The sequence below is a fragment of the Chionomys nivalis genome, chromosome 6 (assembly GCF_950005125.1).
Source record: "Chionomys nivalis chromosome 6, mChiNiv1.1, whole genome shotgun sequence".
Lineage (NCBI taxonomy): Eukaryota > Metazoa > Chordata > Mammalia > Rodentia > Cricetidae > Chionomys > Chionomys nivalis.
The window spans coordinates 13,993,798-14,017,040 of NC_080091.1; the positions used below are offsets into that span (position 1 = coordinate 13,993,798).

Consider the following 23,243-nt stretch of genomic DNA (forward strand, 5'->3'; position numbering starts at 1 on the left):
TCCCCTCAGCCAGCCATTTCTTTTAGTGCCTACTGTCTACCACAGGTATTTCCTAATAACCTTCTGCAAGGAGGAGACTAAGGGCACATGCCGCTCCTGCAGAGGACCCAGATTTGATTTCCAGCACCCACATGAGAGCTTACAACCATCCGGAACTCGTCCCAGGGATCTGATGCCCTCTTCAAGCCTCTGCAGGCACCAGGCACACAGGCAGTGTACTTAGATACATGCAGGCAAAATGCCCATTTACACTAAAAAATAATAACTGCCTAAAGCTAGACTGTTGTGTGAAGAGTGGTAATAAGAGAGATTTTTATCTGTATTCACTTGGAACTTGCATCCAGACAGAAACCTACCTTCAAGGTGAAGACATGGCATGACCAAACTGGGCTATTTTTATGGCAGTGAGCACTGAGATATTCATTCACGCACTTAAGTTGGGAGTTTTCTCTGTGCACCCGTGTTGGAAGGTTGCACTGTTCTCAAGGTCCTTGTGAGTTAGCACTGAAGTTTGCAGTCATTTGAGTGACAGGACCTGGGATTTCCATTTCACCGGTGACTAAAACAAGCTCACCCCAGCTTGCTTTGTGCTCTTTTCCCAAAAGCTGTGCGAGCTGTGACCACAAGTCAGAATCGCGCCTGACCTGAGGCACAGTTCTTTGCTCAGAAAGCTCCTGGGTTGCTGCCAGAGTCTCTGGCCTTGTTTTCGCCAGGAAAGGGCATTTCTCCTAGTAAAAATAAGCAATGTAGCAGTTTTAGTTCTTGAGTCTCATTGTCTTAGTACCGGTTTAATGTACTTTAGTTATGAATTGTGAATAACTGCAAAATAATGGTGCTTATTTTAGTCACTAGTGTATCAGACATGTTTAGTTTCCTTACATTTGTTCAGTCATTTGCGTGGAAGGGGAGGGCACACTTGTGCCACCATGCAGGCCAGAGGACAGCCTGGAAGAGCCAGTTCTTTCCTTCTGTCCTGTGCGTCTTGGAAGCTGAACTCAGGTCTTCCGGGTTGACAGCTTCCCTGCTGAGGTGTCTCGTTGGCTCTGAGCAGAGATATTTGGTCTAGATATTCAGCTGTTTTACGTGTGTATGTGTGTGTGTATGTGTGTGGTGTGCGTGTATGGGGAGAGAGAGAATCTCCACCTTTCTAAAAATATTTAAAAATGACTTCTCAACTATTTTTATATTAATTACTTTTCTCTTGATGTGACAAACACCAGATAAAGCAGCTGCCTTAGCCAGGCCCCCCTAAGGGAGTAGGACTGGAAGAATGGATGGATATATATATATATTTTTTTTTGAAAGAACTTATTGGCTTGGCTTACACAGTACAGTCAGAGTAGACCAACCGTTCTCTCGCACTGGAGAGACAGCCCGGCAGTAACTCAGTCTCTGAGGCTGAGCCTCAGCACTTCCAATCTGGTGCCAAAGGCCTGGAGCATTTCTGGAGTCACTGAACTTCAGTCCCCATTGGAGGCTCAAAGAAGCAGGTTCCTATCAGCCAGGGGATCAGCAGTGGCCAGGACAAAAAGGAGGAACTTTCCAGTTAGAGCAAAGGTCAATAGCATAAAGAACAAAAACTGGTTCCTTCTTCAAGGTCCTTTTTTATCTGCGATGCTACCAATGAAAGCAATGAAGATGTGCCTTGAAGCGGAAGCCCCTTGCCTCTAGGCTGCATCTCAGTGGCACTGCCCTTTGTTCCCGTGACAGTGGGTGTTTGGGAGGACGCTGCGAACCAGAAAACTCTCTCTCTCTCCCCTTTCCATGTGCATCATGGGTAATACCCACAGTAGTGCACAGTCCCTTGCAATCCCCATACTGAGTTGATGTCCACTGTCAGGTCTCATCTTTCAGTCATCCCAGGTGTGCACCTACAGACAAGTCAGGGTCCTAAATAGCCGTCCTGTTCTCTCCCGCCCCACAGGGGCCCCTCTCTGGACTCTGCTGTTTCTCCCTTACCCTTTCCCAGCAGCAAGAGGGGCTAACAGCTTCCATCTAGAACCCTGTTTTCATGTGGCTTAGGTACCCCTAGACTTGGGGATGCTCTCCAAGTGACCCCTCTTTCCCTTTCTGCTTCACGGGGACTGAGGAGAAGTTGTCACTTCACAAACCGCCCTCTATGGCAAAGGCAGACCATGCTCCATCAGTCTCATCTGCACAGGAGGAAATGCTTTCTAGCCAAGCAGCAGTGATGGACCAGTGACCTGTGAGCGGTGAGAGAATTTACCACGAGAGAAAAAGGCAGAAGTCTGTTGCTCATTGGCTGCATGGTGTTACAGCTGACGTGGACAAGATGGTAGACAGGGCCTCTGCTGCTAGAGGGTCAGCTTCTATGGACAGACAATGTTTACATGGCCCCGCGCCTTGCCTATTGAGGTCGTACTGGGTAGAATGCCTGTGTGGGGCTCATATCTGGGCGGTAAGGTGGGCATATCATTACTTTTTGAGGATTGAGTTTCACAGTGAATTATTTCTTCTTGAGACTGTCTATATAAGACAACCTAAGTCTCTAGGAGCCAAACTCCTCACGGGCTGAGCCTGCTCGCTCTCTGGAGTAATGTCATGGCAGCCTCAAACAGACTGCAGCTAGGGCTAAGGTTAGTTCTGTTCCCTCCTCAGACAACCGTACCTTTCTTCTAAGCCCTGCTTGCATTCATCCAAAAATGGTTTCCACAACATTGAAGTGGCAGGGCAAGAACTGACCTTATCAGGGATTATGAGAAATGAATCGTAAGTATTCTCTTGTATTAATATTTTAGCTCCATAATCATTCTTAAGTCTATGGTATATATTCCTGAGGAAACCAAGACCCTTTACCAACCCTAAACAAAGAGCAGATTTAGAGTTCAAAAACTTAGTTTTGCATTTATTTATGTGTTTGTGTGCATTTGTATGCATGTGGGCATGCTCACCATGGGGCGTGTGCTGGTTCTCTTCTTCCACAGTATGAGGACAGAGGTCTCAGCAGCAAGAAGCTTCACCCCTGAAGCCATCTCACCAGTCCTGGCTGTGAGCTTTTATAATGGCAGGGTCTTTACCTGCTGATTGACAGGCGCTACCTGCAAACAACCTCAGAATTCCACTGTGGCATTAATATTTCCCAAACCTTTTCATATGCCTATCGTAGTTGGGGTTTCTATTGCTGTGAAGAGACACCATGACCACGGCAACTGTTATAAAGTGAAATCTGTGGTGGCTTGCGCTTTAAGAGGTTTAATTCATTATTGTCTTGATGGTCCATAGTGATGTGCAGGCAGACATGGTGCTAGAGAAGGAGCTGGGAGTTCTGCATCTTGATCTGCGGGCAACAGAAAATGAACTGTATACCACACTGAGTGTAGCTTGAGCAAAGGAGACCTCAAAGCCCACCCCCACAGTGACACGCTTCCTCCAACAAGGTCACACCCACTCCAACAAAGCCACACCTCCTAATAGTGCCACTTACTTTAGGGGGCCATTTTCTTTCAAACCACCACAATGCTGAGGGTTACATGGCGATGATGTAACATTTTATTTTAATTTTGAGTATGCCTGAGGAAAAAACAAATCGATTCAAGGAATTGTCTACTATATATACTATAAAGAAATGTTGTAGGGATTCACTTTGTTAGATTTTTGGCAGTGGAGGGGATCATGCATGTCTATGTATGAGTGTGGCACATGAGTGAAGGTGCCCTTGGGGACTAGAGGTGCTGGACCCTCTGGAGTTATAGTGACAGGCGGTGTGAGCTGCCAGGCGGTGTGTAGGTGCTGGGAATCAAACCAGAGTACTCTGTAATGGCAGGACTCACAAGTAACCGCTGAGCTGTCTCTCCAGCCTGGTTTTCTTGTCTCAGCCTCAAATTGGTTGCTCCAGTGATTCCTTATATTATTAGTCTGTAACACTGAGACGTTTTAAGTTATATCGGATGCAGACTTTCCTGTGGGACTCTTGGCTTCCTGAAGGTTCGTGGTCATTGAACCACCATGTAGGTAGCTGGCAGAGCACCTTGCACACAGTAGATAACTGGTACAGTGCCTTACACATACTAGGTAGCAAGCAAAGGTTTCTTGAACGAGTAAGTGAATGATTTTGTCCTCCAAAGCCTCTGCAAACTCACTCATTGTCAGTGACTATTTTTACTTTCATTCTTTTAGCTCCCGTGACCTGTCTTGTCATTGTGGGAGATAGGTGACCCATGCGCAATCTGAGGAAGCTCCAACTGGCTGTGGGGATGGCTTGATTAAATGATTTTTTTTAAATCTATATCGTCTATGTATTAGGAATTGAAATGCTGGTTTGGTTTAAAATCTATGTCCCCAAAGGCAAGGGAAACTGAAAATAAACATGTTTGCTACCGCAGCCATCAGCCTGCTTTACACAGAAAGATACCCCGCCAGCCAGTTTGTGATAAAACAAAGAACATGCTAGAACATGCTCGTGGCTGGCAGTGTCAGAAATATAGGAAAGTCAGACACATTTCCCCGAGCTGAAACAAATTCCATATATAGGCAATCTCTGGGTTTTTCCCCCCCCTAACCTTTTATGCTATGTTTGGAGAAGAAAATCTCCTGAGAGAACCTGCCCCCAATTTCAAAAAAAATGCTTTGCTTTTAATCAGTAGCTGTGTGGGAATTTCCAGCTTGCCAAAGGCGGGATGAGGCGGGACAAGGTGCTGCTGTCAGCTGTGGATGAACAGCCTCCTGCTCCACAGGCCTCACAAAGGCCCTTTGTCCTGCGTGGTCAGTGGCTGCTCTCAAAGCTGGTACTGCTTGTATTGTTGCTAAGAACTGACGATCTTTCCAAGCCAGTGCTTCAGAACAGGCCACATGAGACCCCTGAACACTGCTAAATCCTCACTTGAGGCCTAGTCCAGTAAGCAGGGAGCACGGAGAGCTGGCCTTGCCCCACTGGGAGGGAGGATCCTTTAATCCAGCATCCCATGCTGCTAAGAGGGAGTATTCAAGAGCTTGCTAGTGTGGACTCCTGTGGTTGTTTATGTCTTACAGGAGAGCTAAGCCGACCCTCCTGGTGGGAGAGTGACTGTCAGAGCAGGCCCTGATTCCCAGAGACTTTCCCTGTGGCCTCAGTTTCTCCTTCCTCACTCCACCCCAGATCCTCTGAACAATCTGCCCCTGTAACTACCCTGAACAAGTAGAATGTAGCAAGATTCTTGTCTCTTATGAAGGCGGGTGGCATAAACTAAAATTAGAATATCTATTAAGCCCTGAAATGCTAGAATCGGTCATCTCCAAGGCCTGTGTTTAGGTAGATTATCACCAAAACACTGAATAAGTTGCCTTTTAAGTGAATGCAATGCTATTTTCATAAATGGTTTTCTTTCTGCAAACTCCTGGGCTTTTTATATTGTCCTGAAGCAAAGCTGTAATTTCTATATATAACTGATAATTTATAAAATTAAAACTGTCACACATTATAGAGCAGCCAGTCTTTTCCAGAATGACAAGGCATAAAAACCCAGAGGTAAAGCACTAGTGTGTGGTTTTAATGATTGGTGTGCTAAGAAAACCCTCCCGTGTGTTTATTTTAAAGAAACTTACTCTTGGGATTGAAAATGAAAGCATTAAAACAAAGCAAGGACTCCTCTTTCAAAGGGGGCAGCTTTCCAAAGCTGTGACCGGATTGGGTTTGAGTCTTTCTGTGCTCGCAGAATATCTCAGAGACTCCATTTGAAGGGACTGAGTGACATCAGGGAGTGTTTCTCTTGTGCTGTGTGGTCAGAATGTGGTGGCTGAGGAGATATTTGCCAGCATGAGCGGGCCGAGCAGTGTGGGGGCATGATGCCCCGTGGATGGATTTACAGCTTGCAGATCTGCTCTGTCCCATCCGCGCCTTCCAAGTTTGTGCCAAACTCCGTCATCTACACAGACCCATTCTCGGGCTCCAGCCCACCTCCCCGCCTCTGCTCCTGACATCTACCTGCGGCTAAGGAGTTTGGCTGATGGTCACCCACCTAACTGCACTGCGGCCATGCCATGGTGACATCGTCACCTACCACGTTCTCCCTGTGTAGCTCCACCAACTCCCTTCCCTAGATACCTGACCTTCCATGCATGTCCAGTGCTTAGGTGCACTCTCTCTCTCTCCTCCATCTCCCCTCTCCTCTCTCCTCTCTCCTCTCTCTCCCCCTCTCCCCTCTCTCTTCTCCCCTCTCCCCTCTCTCCTCCTAATCTTAGCATTCCTCTCCTGGCCTACTTTTCTGCTCAAACACTCCTGCCCCAGGCCCATTGGCCACCCCTGCGTATTTTCTTATACCTAACTCTCCTCTTTCCTAACTAGAAAATCTCCTGTCAGTGCATTGCCACGCCCAGTGACGTCATATGGCCAGCAGCACTCAGGCCGTCTACACTGTGCATGTGTTTGACCTCATCTCTGGTGAACTCGGCCTTCCTCTGCTGACCGGCCTGCTGCCCTGTGGTCTTCTTGGCAGGTGCCTTTGCTCTGCTCTGTCACTGACAACACAGAGGCCCTGTGTATAGCTGTCTTGACTGCCCTTTCTGTCTCCTCTGTTCTGCTTCCCTTCCTCCATGCCTAAACCACTCGTCACCTCCTTTCTCTTCCCAGAGGATGTGAGTCCCTCTTCCTGTTCAGACTGGACCTTCACATGGCACTTACTCTGAATTCCTATCCATCCATGTTCCTTATTCTTCTCCCTTTGTCTCCGACGCTGTCCCCCATAGTGGGAGCCACATTTTGAGCCAACAAGGATGTCTCAGCCTTTTCTGCCCACATCTAACTTCCTCCTGAGGAAGGTAAAAACTTTGGTCTTACAGGTTTTCCTCCCTCTCCTCCATCTTCCGTTCTCATCCAGGTTGTACCCAGTTGTTCTTTTACCCTGTCCCTTCTCGTCTGTCTTCTACGTGGTGAGGACACCCTTCCCAGGTCCCCAGAGCTCCACTTCTAGCTTTGTTCTCTCTAAAAGAAGGGTGACAGAAATGTGAGATCCACATTCAATTGATTTTCATACATGTGATTTCTCTAGAATCCACACTAAAATGAGATGGTGACATTACTTTTAATATATATTATTTAGCCCACTTATGAAAAACATCTCAAACTATAGTCAATGTCAATAAGTTTACCTTCTTTTTAAATTATTTTACATCTGAGCTTGGTAATATGCATCTGTAATCTCCGCATTTGGGCTACAGAGGCAGGAGGATTTAAGACTCAAGACTAGCCGTGGCTATTCAAACAGAAGAAAAAGACCCAGTCTTATTAGGTCCTGAAGTCTTGCTGTGTGCTTTACCTTACAGCACATCTTAATCTGGAGCAGCCACGGTTCAAGTGCTCAGCAGCCACGTGGCGCGGTAGCCACTGTAATAATAGGCAGTACAATTTTAGACGTAGTTCTCTCCCTCTCACCGTCCCCTCCCATCTCTCAGCCTCTGTTTGCCTTCACTCAGCTTTGGCTGCCTTGTCTCTGCCCTCCACCTTCTCCCTGGTTAATCTCGTGGGTCTCGTCCCATGGACAACCTGGGATTCCCAGGGCCACAGCTCTGACTCCTGTTGCAATTAGTGTACGCTTCTTATAGCGGTCCCGTGCAGTTCTGAAGTCAGGATTTCCCTCACAAACGTCCCCTCCTGACGGGCTGACTCCTGCTCCAGTCCAGAAAGCCAGCGGGCTCCAGAGCTCAGAGAAGCCAGGCATGGCCTTCATCCCTCGCATCAGTACAGACACCGCTCAGCAATCAGCACAGAACCGCTGAGTCGGTGCTCAGCAAGTACCTGGGCCTCTCGGCTGTCTTTTTGGCCTGCAGCCCTTCATTTGAACCCATGACCCTCTGGCGAGCAGGCACATTGTCTTGGGCTTCGGGCAAGAGCATTTTCAAGATGTCAGGCCTTTTCAGAACATCCTGTGATTCACCACTTCACCACCACTGAGCAACCCTGCAGACCAGCAGTTCTCCACCTGTGGGTCACGACCCCTTTGGGGATTAAATGATCATAGGAATTGCAGATCAGATAGCCTGCATATCAGATATTTACATTATGATTTATAACAATAGCAAAATTATAGTTAGGAAGTAGAAACAAAAATAATTTTAGGATTGAGGTCCCACTATATGAAGAACTGTATTTAAAGGTCCCAGCATAAGAAGGTTGAGAACCACTGCCCTAGATAATTCTGGAAGTCATAGGAACAGACCTAATAGAATGTTTTAATAGCATATAGTTCCCACAGCTTTGGACACTTTCTCTAAACCCGAGTCAATCTTAAAACATTGAGATCTATACATCTAAACATTGAGATCTATCATCTATCTATCTATCTATCTATCTATCTATCTATCTATCTATCTATCTATCTATCTATCCATCTATCCATTTATCTCCTTTCTTCCCTCCTCTACCCCTCCCCGCTCTGAAATGTGCCTCCTTTCCCAAACATTTATAAATCCTGTCTTGTGCCTAGGGTTCATTGAATCCCAGAATCCTATTCGTGGAGTGATCTTGTAGGAAATCAGTTATAAAATGGACTTTAGGTCCAAGTGATGAAAGTGCCTGGACTTTCCAAGATGTTTGCAAAATTCTTAGAGCATTTTATGGCCCATTTTGGAATCCAAACCAATTTACATTTACTTTAAGAACACTTTCAACATTGAACATTGTCTAGATTAAAAAAAAAAAAAAAAGCATGCTGGACAGTATGGCACACACTTTTAGTCCTAGCAGGGCAGATCAATCTCTGAGTTCTAGGATAGCCTGGTCTACAGAGTGAGTTTCACACTAGCCAGGCTACAGAAACAATTTAAAAAAAAAAAAGAAAGAAAGAAAGAAAGAAAGAAAGAAAGAAAGAAAGAAAGAAAGAAAGAAAGAAAGAAAACTGAAAACCCTTTCAAGCTTGTATTCTGTAGCAAGGGGAAGCTGAGCTTCCTACCCCACAGCCCTCTTCCTTCTTTGAGCCTTCCTTTCCATTCAGTTCCTACAGTGGCTCACTGGGGCTGCAGGAGTTTCCCTTCAGGTCACTGTGTGTTCTGCTCCTTCTCCATTTCTCTGCCCAGCACCAGATTGTTGTTGTTGTTGTTGTTTGGGGGGGGCATAGGGAAGCAATGAAATAGAAAAGAATATTCGGCCATGTTGGCCTCCCTTGGGGGCCTTCCTGGGGTAAGAATATGCCTGAGGATTAACTCTCCACACATCCACTGGGTCTATGCTTTTCCTTCAGCATCCAGGCTGCTGGCACAGACTTGGCACTGCCTGCGCTGACCATCCTGCGTTCCTTCCCTGCCCACAGACTGTGCCGCAATGTAAGATACATCTTCAGCAGCCTGATCCCCTCCCCAGTAGTGGGCCCAAGAATAAGGCCGCATTGCCCAACAGGTCACACCCAGCTTCTCCTCCGTCTCCTGCCAGCCCTTCCTCTCAGGGTTATCCCGCTTTCTTGCGGGAATCCTTCCCTCAGCATCTTTCCTGGGATGGAAGTTCCCGTTCTGAGTCATTTCAAAGCCTTCCTCCTGCCCGCATTACCCCCTCACCCCTCCACATCCTGGCTTCCCTGTCCCCTCTGCAGTTTTCTTCCATCTGTTGGGTCCTTTACGGTACCCCAGGAGCCCTCACTGGCCTGGCTTTCCCCGCCTGAGCCAAAAGGAACAACCAACTATAAGAAGCGTATTGGACCAAAAGTCAGTGAATGCTCTCAGCAGAGTTTCTCAGAGTGGCATTTCCAGTGGGATCTAAATCTGGAAGGATTTAGAAGTCCTGAAAAAAAAAAACCTCTAACCCGCCAGGGTTCAGCTGTACTTTACGTTTTTGGCAGCTCCTCCCACATCTGATATTTCAAACACTGTTTATAGATGCTTGCAAAGAGGCTTTAATGCTTGTGTTGTGTTTTAACTTGCTTTCCTTTGGAGGCAGGGAATTGTCAAGTAAGTATCTGTAGCACTCCGGACGAGCTCGGGTGTTCCGTGGACGCCATTGCTCAGTGTCCTTAGAGCCCGAGCGGGAAGGCTCGGCGCTGACCGTGTCTGCCCCACGCAGGCCTTGTCCCACTGCTCCTCCCGTCTTCTCTTGTGAAACGAAGCGGCTAGAGGCACACTCTGAGACTGCTTTACCCCTGGAGCTTCCAGGGGCTTGTTTCTGTTTGTTTTTGTTTTTAGCTGAAAACAAGGATGACAAAAAGCATCGGATTGCCTTTCTGTGTATACATACAACCTCGTGTATATATACACAGTGTTTGCGCTTGTATGCATACTCTATCCTGTATAATATGCTGTGTATTATACAACCTATGTGTACCCTGGAGCCAAGCCCTGTCTTGAACCGGTAGTTATAAGCCATGTCCTAGCACACTCTTGCTCCCATTGCAGCCCCCTGGCTTGCTTTGGTCACACACTTAAACATTCTTAGGCAAAGGAAGAAGCCCCCTGGACCTTGTCTGGAAGCTGACTAAAACAGAGGGAAGAGCAGATGTCCCCGGAGGTGATAATGAGTGTGCAGGAAGTGTCTGCTGTGGGAGCTGGCGTGCCCCACCCCGAGATTCTGCTCAGTTCCATGGAAATAATGTCAGCTGGGGGTGTCACTTGCGGAGATGCCCTCCCCCCATCTTAATGCCATTTGGTCCAATTATCACTTATGATTGATTATGCAACATGCTTTGATGGAGGAATCTCTGAGAAAATAAAGGTACCTTGTTTCCCCTGCACAAAATCCATTAGCTGTTCCAGCCAGCAAGTTGACCTACTGAAAAACCTGAGAGCTATTAGGCTAAATTATGAGTCCAAATTAATTTGGGAACAAAGCAATCCATTGTGCACAACTCCCCAAGACATTCAAGAGGACGCTGTTGTTTTTCTGACAACGCGTCTCCTTCCAGCACACTGACAACAAGCAGAGTCCCCAGGCATGAAGCCAGCAGCATGCAGGCAGCACTGACAGGGCCTCCCTTTCTGTCCCCACTCTGTAGGCGCTTAGTGCCCTTTGCCCAGAGATGCCAGGGTCTGAGTTTCTGAGCGTGGAGCCTGGTGCACTCTTTCCCGTCTGTTTTAGTTCTTGGTTGGCATGCTGGGGAAGCATGGTTTGCGCCACACGGGAATGTCTGTCCCCTCAGGAAATGCTTGTGCATGAGTGAGGTGCTTGCTGACTCTGCTCTAACCTGTACTGAGTTCTTACTTTGCTTTGTTTTCTGCTTCCAAGGGGATCAAGGTAATTCTCTTTGTGTTTCCTTAGAACTCTGGCTGGGAGTGTGGGACTCGGGGCAGGACGACACCCCCCCCCCATCCCCTACTTTCCCTAAGACTGCAGAAGTGTGACTGAAAGGAACCCAATCTTGCCGGCAGGGGTCCTTCAGGGTTTCCTCCAAGTAAAATCTCTTAGCTAAATTTGGGAGTACCACTCCCTAAAACTAAGAAAGGAGAAGCAAACGTTGGTGTAGTGATGACAGCTTGACGTGGACTCTAACCCTGAGTTTGAGGGCAGAGTGGGAGGCAGGAATTCTTTCATCCTTTCTTCCTTCTTACCCTTGTCTATGGCCAGACCAGCTGGGTACTTTTCATGCAGCCTCGAGATCTGTTCCAAACCTTGGCTTCTCAGTCTTGAGGCACAGCAGGCCAGGCTCTTGTCCACCTGATTCTGAGGAACACTGACAATTCCTGTTTGAGAAACAGCTAGTGAAGTCAGGGAATGTGGCCTTTTCTTTCTCATGCATTCGCTCACCCTCAGTTTCTAGCCAGGGCTTCTCCTCGGATCCCAGGATGTTGTTGGGTATGGGGGAAGCAGGACCGATGCTATGCAGGTGCTGTAGTGTAGAGAAACCCAACTCTGCCCTGTGAGCCCAACCCATGCCTGCGGCAGGTCAGATTCCTAGTGGGACGAGGGGGGAGAGCCACACAGAGCAGCCCCTGGTGGCATGTCCTTGGACGGGGAGCAGAGTGAGGACCTCCCCTGGTCCTGGCTCCAGCAAGCTGCTGGACTCGCAGCTCCTATTCAACACCGTGCTTCCTCTGACTTCTGTTTCAGACCACCCGTAAGCCGAGCAGTTCCCCAGCCTGAGAAACTCCAGAAGAACAACATCACCAAAAAGAAAAAGCTGGTTGAGGTGAGGAGGTCACACGATCCTGCTCTTATCTAGTTACTGATGCTCTGACCCTGCCAGGGGTCACCTTCATTCGCCCGAGCTGGAGACCCCATCAGATGACCTCAAATGGGTCTGTTGGCTCCCTCGTGTCCCTATCTCCATTCTGTGTGGACCAACATTGTATCTATCAGGTCCCATTCCTTCTTCCTCAGCCCTATCACCAAGCCTTATCAATCATCACTAACTCTAAAATGCACTGTGTTCCTTAAACATGGCTCCATTGCCCTATACACTCCACCACCTGAGGTTAAAGCCCTCTTTTTAGGGACAATAAGGAAGTTGGTGGCAAATAAGTCTTTACCATCTCTCACCTCACTTTCCTTCTTCCAGAGGCTTTCAGCCAGTTCTCACACAGGAGTTGGGGGATGTGACTTTCATTTGCAAATGAGAGCTCTAGGGTTTAGGGATGAGAAGGACCCATTCCCAAGGCCGCCAGTCCAGTGAGGGGGAAAGGCTTGGGATCAGCTCCAGTGAGTCTGTGTTCACCACCCCAGGGTCCTCTCCTCAAACCCCAGATCTTTCATGCCTTAGGCTGGCTTTCCTACCCAAAATATTCCCGCATTACCACTGAGAGTCATGTTTATAGTTCAAAAAACCTCAACCAGAGAGACCTTCCTAGCTCGTGAGCTAAGATTCCCGTGCAACTCAAATCTCCAACCTTAACCTCATCACCGAATGCTCTCAAATGGTCTTGGGCTTTGAGGTCCTGTGGTTCAGTTCTTCATTTACCCACACTAGTTCTTCCAGGCCCTTCTCTGGGATCAGATATCTGTGAAGGACCTTCATTTACAATGTCCCTCCTCCCGACCCCACCTCCCCATGTTCCACAGACCTGAGCACACACGCCCTTGCCTTTCTCACACGTCTGTCTGCCTCTGCTGTTAGATTCTAAACCCACACTGGTGCCAGAGGGTTTTTTTGTTTGTTTGTTTGTTTTCTGGAAAGGAACTTTTTTTGAGGTTTTGGAGGATCGCTCAGGTCAGGAAATTCAGCTCAGTTTCAGGGAAGACAGGTCCAGCAATAGAAGGGCCATCATAAGCCAGATGGTGACAGTCTTCTGTCAAGCAGGGGCTCATGGGGCCTGAAGTGGTTTTCTCTAAAAACTTCTTGAACTACTGTCTTACACACAGCAAGCTAGCAATGATTCTTAGCCCCTGAGTTGGCAGATGCTCAGATGGTTAAACTACTGAGCCTACCAATGTCTGTTCTAAATTTCCAGGAGACTGTCTGATTGCCCACACTTGGCAAAGTCCCATGTTGGGGGATATTTGATCACTGGGAACCCCGAGTTTGCATTTACATTAATTAAATAAAATTAACCTCGGGCCAGGAGGCTGTATTAGCAATTAGTTGACAGGAAGTAATCATAGAGCATCAGAGGGCATGGAAGAGATAAAGGAAGACACAGGAAGTAGTAGAGCGGGGTTTGGAGTGACGTGACTTTTTCTGTTTTGGCGGAGAGAAGGACACACTTTTTGAGGGATGCCAATGAAGAAAGAAGGTTAGATAGGTGCTGCTTACCTCCTCTGAGCTAGCAGGTCATCACCTCAGCCTTGTCTCAGGTTTTACTTATAAATACAATGATAGAGATTTAATTAAAGCTCCTTTTAGCGGCAGCAGCAGAGCCAGTGACTGCGGGAACAGAATTTCTGCGAGGCCGCGACCCAAGTGGCCAGGCCGCTGCCAGAGAAGCAGGGCCAGTAACTGCGGAGTCGCAATTGCTGACTGAAATAGAGAAAGGCGCAACCACTGTGCTGAAGTTAAAACAACGGTCCCATATTCAGTACATTCCTGGGAAACGCTTTGGGAGAATCAGGGATGAGCAGAGATTCATTTGGTTGGAAGAAGTGAGAGATATGTTAGAAAACAAGTTGTAATGCTAGGAAAACTTACGGTAAATGGGCTGAGTGTCAGTAAGCTTACCCAGGATGCTCAGAAAGTGGTTGAGTGTGTGGGGAAGGCTCGTTGGGCCAACTCAAGGAGTTTGGGCTTATTCTGGAGGCAGTGAAAGGCACGGAACGCTTTTCAGTAAAGAAGCACTGTGACATTTTAGAGCTCATCTGATGTTTGCAGTTGGCAAACTTCAGAAACACTGGAATGGGAAGCTGGACAAGTGGGGCCCACATGCTATAAAGCTTATATCCCATGCGCTAACCCAGGGCCAGGCACGGAGGAGCCCAGTGCAAGTGTGTCGAATGGAATCAAGACTTGATCCGAATCAGCCCCTGCTCTTGGTCACAGAGGACAAGACAAAAGATAAAATATGGATCCAGCGTAGCATCTAGCTGCTTGGGAAAATGCAAATGCATGCTGGTTTCACAGGACAAGTTATAACCAATACGTTGGGCGTGGCCTCGGCCCGCCCAGCAGCCCCGTCAGTCAAGGCTGCCTAAGAGACCTTTTCATGGCAGCCTCTGAGCCACTACTCAGCTGAGCTGAGGAGAGAATGTCTGCCAGTGCCTAGATGTGACACTCGTGGGTGACCACTGGAGGCCATCCTTAGGGAAGTCACTGTCACCTAACATTTCAGGGAGCTAAATAAAGGGCTGTGTCCCGTCCTCAGCTAGTCCAGAGCTTCAGTGAGTGGCGTCTGTCACATAGTGTTCCTGTGACATGGGTGGCTATTTGTGCAATGTGCAGTGTGGCATCGTTCCTTGCTGTTGGCCTCTAAGGGTGGACTGTGTGTGTGCATGCAGGAGCTGGCTCTGGACCACGTGTTTGGCTACAGAGGATTTGACTGCCGGAACAACCTGCATTACCTTAACGATGGTGCCGACATCATTTTCCACACCGCGGCTGCTGGCATTGTACAGAACCTCTCCACAGGTAGCTTTGGGAGACATGGCCGCGCCCACCCGTCTGCATCTTTTCCCACTCTCTCGACGCCCCAAAGCTTCTTCCCTTTGAGCCATTCTACCCTTTTCCAGGCTGGTGCCACCCAGTCCTCAAAGTGCTCCCTCAGCTCTTGGGGCCAGGCCTCCTGCCTCTCTGGTCCCAGCCTGGTTTGACCATGGCGTAGGCACTGGAGGGGAGCCACCTGCTTCTAGCAGCTCCTCTGTGGTGAGAGGAAAGAAAGGCTGGGGAAAGAGGGGCGTGGAAACAGAGAGATGAGGAATAGGCAGAGAGGGAAATTAAGAGCAAAGCAAAGGGCTTCCGGTTCTCAAACACACGATGGTCCTCCTGTATCCAGACGGCCAGAATCAGAAGTGTGTGCCACAGGCCCCACTTGTTTTGACTCAAGCAGTGTTCACAAAGAGTGTGTTATTAACAGAGACACTCGGTGTCTCTAGCCATGAGTCCAGTTAAGAAATAAAAGCTTTAAAAGGAAACATCATTTCTTCATGTTTGAGGCCAGCCTGGTCTACAGAGTGAATTCCAGGGCAGCCCGGACTGTTACAAAGTAAACCCTGTCTTGGGGGGCAGGGGACGGACAATGACAACATAATATTTCAAACAGAAAATGTGTAACAGACCCGAATCCACATCTCCACTGTCAGATCAGATGTATCCTCACTGTAACTCACTGTGTAGTTATGTGGAGATTTGGAGAGTACAAACACTGGGTTGTCTTGATCTTTCTCCCTTTTGGGAAAGAAAGCTTTGAGACTTCTCATGTTTTCTCGGTGTTTTAGGCACATGCCGGCATTTTAGGAACACTGAGCTGTATCCATGTTTATTAATGTTGCCGCTCCCCAGTCTGTTCTTGGGCATTTGGGTGGCTTTTTTTTTTTTTCTTTTCAAGTTTTACTTTTCTTTTTTTTTTATTATTTTTTTTATTTTTTTTATTTTATTAATTAATTTATTTAATTATTAAAGATTTCTGCCTCTTCCCCGCCACCACCTCCCATTCCCTCCCCCTCCCCCAATCAAGTTTGGGTGGCTTTTAAAAGGCCCTTTGGAAGTACTTCCTTCTGCTTCCTGGGAAATCTGTTGACCTGCGCCAGCCAAGCTCAGAGGTGGGCGCTGAGAAAACATCCATCTTGTGCCAAGGGGAGGAGGGAACTTGAACTTCCTCGTTTTAGTCTCTGAAAGCATTGTGTTTGACCTGTGTGCTGGACCCACACAGGCAGTGGGAAAGGCTAATGTAGATTATGGTTATATTAGAATGGGTAGGACTACTCTGAAAATGAGAGTTTGGGTTTTCTAAAAACCTAATCTTTTATAGGCATGTCCAGATTCCCCATTCAGCTGTGACAGCCGTGACCGGCCGCGAGATCCCACTACCCACCTTCCACAAATCTCTCTCTCCTAGGCAGCCAGAGCTTCTACCTGGAGCACACGGATGACATCCTCTGCCTCACAGTGAACCAGCACCCAAAATACAGAAATGTGGTGGCTACCAGCCAGATAGGTAGGGCTCCTCGCTGGGACTGGCTCTCGCGGCTGTACAGGGCGCTGGCCTATAGAACCAGCACTCTCTGGAGAGGGGGTGACTTAGACCCTTTCTTCCTGATGTCTCAGGTGTTTTGTTGTTGTTTTGGATTTTTTTTTCGAGTCTTAAATATATCTGTGGAACTTGAGTTGATACATGTAGTGACTGGTGATTCTGAGGGACCATAAACATCAGACCACAGCCAGACGGTTAAATAAATAGATGCTCCTCTTCCCTGTGGACTGGACCCCAGGTGTAAGTGAAGGTCATGTCTTGAAGGGGGTGAGTGCTTGGCGAGCGTGCAGTGCAGCTTGCGGACATGGCTCTTCCGTTCCCCCGAGAAACCGCCAGCCACACATGTGAACTGCACACTCGTGAACAGTCACCTGCATACTTTTTTACTTTTGTCAAAGAACTGTCAAAGGCAGTTCTTACAAAAATCTCTCACTTGTTTTCATCAAAGCCGCGTTTGTTTTAAAGCTTCGTTTGGAGCATCCTTTACTGGGGTTGTTAGGAACGTGACTTACCGCTCTTGTTTCTCCCGACTTCCTCATTGCCACTGCCCACGGTTGCAGGTGACACCATAGACAACACAGGTACGGCTGTCCCGGCTGTGAACAGCTCAGATCCACACAGCAAGGTCATGTCGGTGTAACATTTGCTGGTTGTATCTGCCTGTGCTGCAGATACAAATCTATCCTCACCAGTTCCCTTGGAATAAAATCCTCCACAAGTGTGTCAGACATCAATGTCCGTATGCTCTGTCTTCAGTAGCAAGTTTCTTAATGTCTTTCTTTGGCCAGGTCAGACTAGATGTCTCTAATGTCCAGTAGCTGTGACACCCCCAAGCACTTGTCTGAGGAAGAGCCCTTAGTGGGACACCAACAGTGAGGCGCCACCATCTCTGCTATCTCTCCCACACTCAGGGACAACGCCTTCGATTCACATCTGGGATGCCATGACCAAACACACCCTTTCCATGCTGCGGTGCTTCCACTCCAAGGGGGTGAATTACGTCAACTTCAGTGCAACTGGGAAGCTCCTGGTGTCCGTGGGCGTGGATCCAGAGCACACCATCACCGTCTGGCGATGGCAGGAAGGTAACAAGCTGGGTTTCTTGTCCCCTCTCCAGGGTTCCCCTGTGGAGTGAGCTGGGATAGAAGCCCAGACTGCTCCCAAGCAAGCCACTCCCAATGCTCAGCCTATTCCCTGTACCATGGCCAGCTGGAGGCTTCTCAGGAGCTATGGTGGCTAGGGAAAGACCCATGGGTATGTTGGGAAAGTACTAACGCTGGCCACAGAGACAGCACTGTCCTCTTTGTCTTCAGCACCTCAGGGTTCCTTTTGGTGGCCTCTGGATTCTGCTCCAACTGTTTGACAGTGGTCACCTTGCTAAATTTCAGTTGGTCGAGTATTTTTATGCTTTAACACTTGTGAAATGAGGGTTCACCATAATCACTGTGTAGGGCACCCCTTTCACAGGGGTCGCCTGAGACCATCGGAAACACGAATATTTACATTAAGATTCACAACAGTAACAAAATTAGTTATGAAGTAGCAATGAACATAATTTTATGGTTTGGGGAGGGGTCACCACAGCACGAGGAACTGCTTCAAAGGGTTGCAGCGCTAGGAAGGCTGAGAACCAGAACCACTGGTTTAATAGTATAATTATGAATTTTTTTCTTATCTACCCCCCCACATGCACACCCACGCATGCATGCATGCACACCAGCTGCTACTAAATTTGTAATGTCTTAAAATTAAAAGTATGCAATTTTCCGAGTATGTGCTCAGGTCGGTCTTGGCAAAAGCGGATCCAATTAGTAAGGGCATTAATGAGGTCTATCTGCAGCTGGTATCTGGGACACACGGAACAGACAAGCAGAGAGGTGGCACTTCTTCAATCAAAGACCCTAGAGTCCCATTCTCTCCTCATCTTGGATGGGGTGTGAAGGGCTTTAAAGAGGTGTATACATTCTGAGAAAAGGTCCCATTTTTCCTGAGTTCCAGCTAAGAGAGGCCGATGTTTCAGAGTCTCCTTACACCGCACTGGGAGCCAGCTAGACCCATGGTATTTCCAGGAAACCACGCTGTCATCTTGTTTACAGTTCACTGTGTCCAAGTGTCCCTATAACCCATCTCTCTGGGATTCAATCAGTTGCTTAGGATTCCAGGTGGTGGACCAGTGAGATGGTGCAGATGAGAAACAGAGCATCGTACCGCGGCCTCAAAGCATTCCAGAGTTGGAAGGGCTAAGGACATCGTCTAGCCATCCAGGTCCACCCCACAGAAGTCCTCCAGAGCTTTCCTGCAGCTTCCTTCAGGACACAGCTCCTGCCGCTTCCTCAGAAGCCTGTCACTGTTAGCTCTTTTCAGTGGGGCAGAGTTGTGTTCCAGAGTTGTGTTCCCTTTTCCTCGGGCTGTTGACTCTGTCGCAGGCCCAGAGAGAAGAGTGAGTCCATGGCCCCACCCAGTCTCCTGTCTTCAAGCTCATGCTCCCTCATCGCCTCCCCCACTTATCCCTCCAGGCAGAGCCTGCTCATCTGGGACTCTTCTGAGCCCACAAGGCAGCAAGGAGCTGAAGAGCCACCCATTACCCAGCTCCCAAGAGTCTCCTCTTTAACCAGCTCCCCAGAGGAGGGAAGGGTGGCGTGTCCTCTCCTTGTGTTATTGGAATCAGTCTGTCAGAGGCTTCGGAGCAGATGCCCTCTTCATAGTTGACTACACACAACTTCTCTTCCTTTCTCTAGTGTGTAGTGTTTTTTGCCGTTCAAATCCTGCCTTCATATAAACAGCTCACACTGGGTGAGGTTTACATACATCTGTGTTATTTCTAAAGAGCATATTGTGCATTCCAGTCTTGTTAGTGGGTCATTTTGGAGAGCATGTGTATGAATAATAAGATGGGATTTCATGTGAACTTACTACATAGAGTGCATGTTTCAGGTCTTTTACATGTCTATGTAACTTGTTCTGAACAGACTAGAAGCCAGCTCGGTGTCTCCACAGTGAAAAATACTCATGAGATTAAAACAAGAGGAGAAGCCCAGTGGCTTAAATATGACTCTTGTTATAATTTTTCATTTCCTCCAAAGCTGGCGAGGTTGATCTTTGCATTTCTTGTTGGCCACGTACACTACTGCATCTGTAGTCACAGCCCGTCTGTTGAGTTGGAGACAGGGTGTCTACTTACAATGACGTGTTGGTCTTTATTAAGGGTCCCACTTGTTCTTTGCTGTCAGATGAAGTTGATGGTCTTGGAGCCCATGGTTTTAAAGCCCCAGATAGTGAGATCTGCTACTTCTGTGAGCACAGTGTCGATGGTGTGCTTCTGTAGCGCCATCATGAAAAACAAATGAACCAATGAACAGAGATGAGAAAAAAAGGGGTCTGGTTAAATAATAAAGGGGGGAGAAGAAAATGGGACTAAAACAAGGAGAGGATGTGGAAAGAGACTTGAAGGAAAAGTAACAAGTTTAAAATAAAAATTTAAAGGGTTTAAAAGAGTAGAAGGGATCCTAAAATGCAGGCAAAAGGAATAGAAACCTAGAAGTTTTAAAAGAATCTAAAGAAATGGTGAGTTAGTTCCCAGTGTGGAGTGATGTTTGTGGCCAGGTACTTCCTACCTGTACCAGCCCTTCCACTTCTCATGGTGTGACTTCTCACGGTGTGACTTCTCATGATGTGACTGACTTCTCACGGTGTGACTTCTCATGGTGTGACTTCTCACGGTGTGACTTCTCATGGTGTGTGTGACTTCTCACGGTGAGACTTCTCACGGTATGTGTGACTTCTCACAGTGTGACTTCTCATGGTGTGACTTCTCATGGTATGACTGACTTCTCACGGTGTGACTTCTCACGGTGTGACTTCTCACGGTGTGACTTCTCACGGTGTGACTTCTCACGGTGTGACTTCTCACAGTGTGACTTCTGTGTGACTTCTCATGGTGTGACTTCTCACGGTATGACTGACTTCTCACGGTATGACTTCCCACAGTGTGACTTCTCACAGTGTGACTTCTCATGGTATGACTTCCCACAGTGTGACTTCTCATGGTGTGACTTCTCATGGTTTAACTCCACAGCTAGAACAGTTGTCATACCGGTTTCAGTGAGGATCCCGAGGGCACAGCAGAAAGGTTAATATAGTCGGGGATGGTCTACAATAAAGTTGAGATTCCAGATGAAGGACAAGTGAGGATAAGTGAGGCACAGAGGACATTTAGAGTATGGTATAAGAAAAACTAGTAACTAAATATAAAAAGGAAAAATTTAAACATAAAATGCACAAGCTGCAAAGGGATGTTGAGGTTAGAGAAACTCAGCACAGGGCAGCTTGGGGTAGAAGTAAGGAGATAAAAGGCATCCGAAGGATCTGAGCTGCCAGGGACACTGGAAGGGCAGGCGAGCCTCCTGGAGGCGAACAGTGCTGATCTGGGAGCAGAAAGATGTAGTAGGAGGGTAAATCAATCCTACCTTTTTCTGGAATCTAGAAGCTTCCATATTATGGGCCACAGTCATTTCCTTCTCTAGTCATGGGCTTGTGGGTAGAGGTTCTGTTAGTAGCACCCACTTCTCTGGAAAATATTCCCAGGCACACGTATATGCCCTACTTGTCATGGTGTCTGAAGGGATGCTGTTAAAGAAGGAACTCGACCTGAGTTCTGAGTGGATGGAAAGCAGGCCTGGACTCTTACTTCTTGCTCTGGCCCACACATGTCAAAAGAACTAGCCTCATTAAACTCTGTTGCCCACACAGGTACCAAGGTTGCCAGCCGAGGGGGTCACTTGGAGCGTATCTTTGTGGTAGAATTTCGCCCCGACTCAGACACACAGTTTGTATCTGTTGGGGTCAAACACATGAAGTTCTGGACCCTGGCTGGAAGTGCGCTGCTATACAAGAAAGGGGTCATCGGGTCCATGGAGGCTGCCAAGATGCAGACAATGCTGTCCGTGGCTTTTGGTGCTGTAAGTTCCAGCAGATGCTGTCTCAGTGAGGGTCCTGAGTCCTCAGGCTGGGCGTGGGTCCTGAGTCCTCAGGCTGGGCGTGGGAGTGGGGGCAGGTTTTGGCCAATAAGCCAAACCAACGAGAAGACCACTTTCACGTCCCTTATTAAGCGGTTCCTTAGTAAACAGTGTTTTGTTCTCCAACCTTACCATCAGTGGGGGATTAACTACACTGTGCACTGAGTCCTTTGTGTTCTTGGTCCTCAGCATCCATAGGGGATGGTCTGCACTGTGTGTGTGTGTGGTGTGTTTGTCAGTGTGTTGCTGGATGTGTGGATACTAAAGGGCAATTGTAGGTGTCATTAGGAGCCAGTCACCTCCTTCAAGACAGTCTGTCACTGAACCTGAAGATTGCTAATTAGGCCCGGCTGGCTGGCCAGTGACCCTCAGGGATCTCCGTCTCCAGGTTCCCAGCACTGAGGTTAGCAGCATATACCAGCATTACCAGAATTTTGTAAATGTAGATTCTGGGGATTGAACTCAGGTCCTCATTCTTGCAAGGCAAGTGCTTACTGGCTAGGCTGTTTCCTTAGTCCCTCCAGTAACTACATGTTTACCCATTTTTTTGTTCTCAAATGTTGAGTCAAACTGTTAGTCACTTTTCCCGTTGCCATGACAGAATAGCTGAGGAGAGCAAGTTAAGCCAGGGTTTATTTTCCTCGTGGGTTGCGATCAGATCATCATGACAGCAGCAGCATGTTGGCAGAGTTGAGGTGGCTAGCCGCATGGTGACCAGAGTCAGGAGGCAGAGACGCTGCTCACTCTCTCCCTGTTCACTCTGAGAGTCCAGAGAACGGACTTGCGCTACTCACATCCAACTATGCCCTTTGCCCTTGTTCTTTCCATTCAAACTGACAGTGATAACCTTCTAGGGGTAGGCACTACCCAGGGCAGGTGACACCAAAGCAGACCCTGCTTACATAGACCCTGAGCATGCTGGGACTAATTTCCACCCTCAGACAGTGGTCTTTTTCTTCCTGACCCCCCTGCTCCCCAAAGCCCTGAGCCATTGCAAACTCGTCTGGCACATGCAAGGCAGCTCCAGGTGTCCCAAGCACATAGTGTCCACTTCCAGGGCGAACCCCAGGCACATCTGCTTCCTGGATAGGGTTGGCCCTGCCCCTACTGTGGCCTGTCTTGTGTTGATGCTGCAGAGGTGCACAGACATGTAACACAAACATGCCCAAACCAATTAGCAAGTAAACTGTAAAGCCAGGGGACCTCTCGTGTCCTTCCGGTTCTCTGCAAATCTGTTTGGGTTAATGCAGATCAGACGGGCGGTGCACAGCTGGTCCTCTCAGCAGAGCTGCCAGTCTGACCGGAGAGATTGTTCAGGGGCTAAGAGCACTCACTGCTCTTCCAGAGGACCTGAGTTCAAATCCCAGCACCCCACTCAGGTATCCCATAACTGCCTGTACCTCTGGCATTCAATTACTCTGGTCTCTGTGGGTACCTATACTCACAGGCATGGACACACACACACACACACACACACCTAATTAAAAATAACATATTAATTTTAAACAAATGAAAGGAGCCAGTGGCTGAGAAGGGACCGTTAACTCTGTCCCTGGTTCCCAAGGTGTCTCTTCGTTTGCAGAACAACCTCACTTTCACCGGTGCCATCAATGGAGATGTCTATGTGTGGAGGGAGCACTTCCTCATCCGGCTGGTGGCCAAGGCCCACACGGGCCCAGTGTTCACGATGTACACCACCCTCCGGGACGGGCTGATCGTGACTGGCGGGAAAGAACGGCCGTAAGCAAAGGTCCCTCTTGGGGA

General features: G+C 48.1%; 1 protein-coding gene across 2 annotated transcripts in view; it reads left to right on the forward strand.

Moving 5' to 3' along the window:
• The window catches only part of Eml6 (EMAP like 6), a 272,287-nt gene that overhangs the window by 237,458 nt on the left and 11,586 nt on the right, over positions 1-23,243 (forward strand). For both annotated transcript variants that reach the window (XM_057771307.1, XM_057771309.1), the window contains exons 29-34: positions 11,960-12,038; positions 14,774-14,903; positions 16,330-16,428; positions 17,376-17,549; positions 21,214-21,422; positions 23,062-23,219. In XM_057771307.1, the coding sequence (XP_057627290.1) occupies positions 11,960-12,038; positions 14,774-14,903; positions 16,330-16,428; positions 17,376-17,549; positions 21,214-21,422; positions 23,062-23,219 (849 nt within the window). The remainder of the gene's footprint in view (positions 1-11,959; positions 12,039-14,773; positions 14,904-16,329; positions 16,429-17,375; positions 17,550-21,213; positions 21,423-23,061; positions 23,220-23,243) is intronic.